Source organism: Glycine max, chromosome 18 (assembly GCF_000004515.6).
Source record: "Glycine max cultivar Williams 82 chromosome 18, Glycine_max_v4.0, whole genome shotgun sequence".
Lineage (NCBI taxonomy): Eukaryota > Viridiplantae > Streptophyta > Magnoliopsida > Fabales > Fabaceae > Glycine > Glycine max.
The window spans coordinates 13,106,877-13,109,685 of NC_038254.2; the positions used below are offsets into that span (position 1 = coordinate 13,106,877).

Genomic DNA, 2,809 nt, shown 5'->3' on the forward strand with positions numbered 1-2,809 from the left:
TAGATTAGTGTTTTGTTTTATTCTATTAAAAAAATTTATATAATAATAAAATGAATCTAGTTTTTCTGTTATTTCTTTTCAAACTATTTCCTGCCCATTCAAAACCAAAAAAATCAAATTATTTTAATATTTAATTATGAACTCACTTCATACAAATAATAAAAATGATATTATTTCAAAAGAACAACACGCCACAGCTTAAAAAGAGACCGCAGCCAATTTCCGCGCTAACATAGTAAAATAGTATTTCTTTATCCTCAATAGTTTTCTAATGAATTGAAAAGGATCTAATTAGACAATGACTTTATCTTGGACTGTAGATGAGTGAACAGCATAAAAGCACAACTTGACTGACATACGCAACCAAACTAAAGATAAACAAAATTTAGAAACAAAAACATGTTGGTGAAGGTGTACGGTCCAACCTATGGAGCCCCCAAGAGGGTGCTGGTGTGTCTGATTGAGAAGGAAATTGAGTTTGAAACAGTACATATTGATCTCTTCAAGGGAGAGAATAAGGAACCTGAGTTCCTAAAGCTGCAGGTTCAATTTTAACTTTATTTGCTCTATCACACACTGTTTGCTTCACTTTGTTTCCATTTTTTTTTATAATATGTTTTCATGTTCAATTACACTTGTGTCTAATAAATCTGCAGCCATTTGGATCACTTCCTGTTATTCAAGATGGTGATTATACTCTCTATGGTAAACCCTTTAGTCCCTTTATTATTTTCTGCATTTTTTTTTGTTTCCTGTGTCATGTAGTTAATAGGTTGGCGGTTTTGAACTTTTGATCTTTCCTTGAAGTTCTTACCTTGTTTAGCCCTTATTGATGTGGGTAGTTCAACTTCAAACTTTTGATCAAGAATGTTATTTGAATTGTGAGGTTAGGATCGTTCATTCTTGCCCTGCAACTATTGTCTTTCCTAATTGCTATTCCTTTGTTTTAAAAGGAGGAATAGGGGGTTACAATTTAGTTACTCCATGAAATTAGTTTCTTAGTTGCTTTTGATAGACATATGCAAGGTTTTAAATTGAGGATGCGGCCGCAGTGAGTTAAAAAACCTTTACATTAAGGGAAAATGCTGCTGATGCGGCCACAATTGCAGTCACGATGTGGTTGCGGACAGTCGAAAAAATGTTGCATTGCGGCCGCAATTGTGGTTGCGGACCGATATTTAAAACCATGGACATATGTTGTGGTTTGATGCATCATGCATGTAACTATAACAAACCTTAATGGTGTTGGTAAGACTGGGTTTTTGTTGTGTCAAATTTGGAAAGCAAGATAATCGGAAAGGTTGAATGCTTACTTCCCCAAATTTATTTTCTTTGCTTTTTGCAACTTTAGGATAGTCTATATTCATACTAATACACTGATTTTAAACCAATGTTGCAGAATCTCGTGCAATAATCAGATACTTTGCAGAGAAGTATAAAGACCAAGGGACAGACTTGTTGGGAAAGACAATAGAAGAAAAAGGTCTAGTGGAACAATGGCTTGAAGTAGAAGCTCATAACTTTCACCCACCACTCTACAATTTGGTTATTAATGTTCTGTTTGCCCCATTAACGGGTGCTCCTTCTGACCAAAAAGTGATAGAAGAGAGTGATAAAAAGATTGAGAAGGTGCTGGATGTTTATGAGGAGAGGCTGTCAAAGAGCAAGTACTTGGCTGGTGACTTTTTCAGCCTTGCTGATCTTAGCCACCTCCCATTTGGTCACTATTTGGTGAACCAAACTGGGAGAGGGAATTTGGTCCGAGAGAGGAAGCATGTGAGTGCTTGGTGGGATGATATTAGTAACCGACCAGCTTGGCAGAAGGTTCTTCAGCTATACAAATACCCTGTGTAGTTAGTTCTACCCCAACATTCCAAGATGGTGTGAGGGATGTGCCTTCAATATTTTCTAATACCTGCTTGAGAATAAATTGGAGGCTATCTGCAGATGTGGACCTGTAGTTTGTTTTTGGATTTGGATCTTTTTCTCTTCTTGAATAATAACAATGGATGGTGAAAAACACAAATTTAAGAGTATTGAGCATTGTGATTAGTTGTTGGGTCCACTAGATATAATCTAAGAAGCCGCTTGTGGTAAGAAGTAATAATAAATATCAGTATTTACATATTATAAGTTTGGATCTTGACATTTATACAAGAGTATACATTTTGAAACTTGTGCTTGCCGAGTTTGGTGGGGGCAACCACACAGTTTTGGAAGATAAGTTTTTGTATATTTGACCTATGAAGTATGGATGTATGTTTTACTTAAAATTGTCAAGAAAAATTTATATTAGCAAGTAAAAAATCATTTTATCCTTATAATTTTGTCAAGTTGCTGATAAAAGTATAGAAAGTCCCAGCAAATTATCTTAATCTCCGTCCATTTTTTTTCCATTAACTTCTTTAACTTCTTCTCATCATGCCTTACACAACCTTCAAAGACTCTGTAATTAGGAAAATGAATTGAATATTTTTCTTTCTTTTGCCTAGATTTTCTAAGCATTTGAAACTCACTCTTGATTTTTATCTTTTTTCTGAAATTGTGAGAAAAGTGTCAGTGACATGCTAATAGGATTTGCATATTTGTTATGGATTTGCATCACATTGCATTCGATGATTGAACAAGACAATTTGATTTAGTACCTTCTTGCTTTTGTTGTGACTGAATCAACAATTTTTTCTTTGTAAAGTGGTTTGCTAAATCAAACGGCTTTAATGGGAAGGTTTAAGCTGTTAACATGCGACTCGTTGAAGTTGTTCATCAAATTGTTGAGATTGGATATGACCATGAACGAGTTATCCTCATT

General features: G+C 34.7%; 1 protein-coding gene across 1 annotated transcript; it reads left to right on the forward strand.

The window, feature by feature from the left end:
• The first annotated feature begins 311 nt into the window (after nt 1–311).
• GSTF13 (phi class glutathione S-transferase) lies at nt 312–2,324 on the forward strand. The gene is made up of 3 exons (NM_001250907.2): nt 312–543; nt 657–705; nt 1,400–2,324. Exons 1-3 carry the CDS (start codon nt 400–402, stop codon nt 1,852–1,854), a joined length of 648 nt encoding a protein of 215 aa, NP_001237836.2. The 5' UTR covers nt 312–399; the 3' UTR covers nt 1,855–2,324.
• The last annotated feature ends 485 nt before the right edge of the window (nt 2,325–2,809 follow it).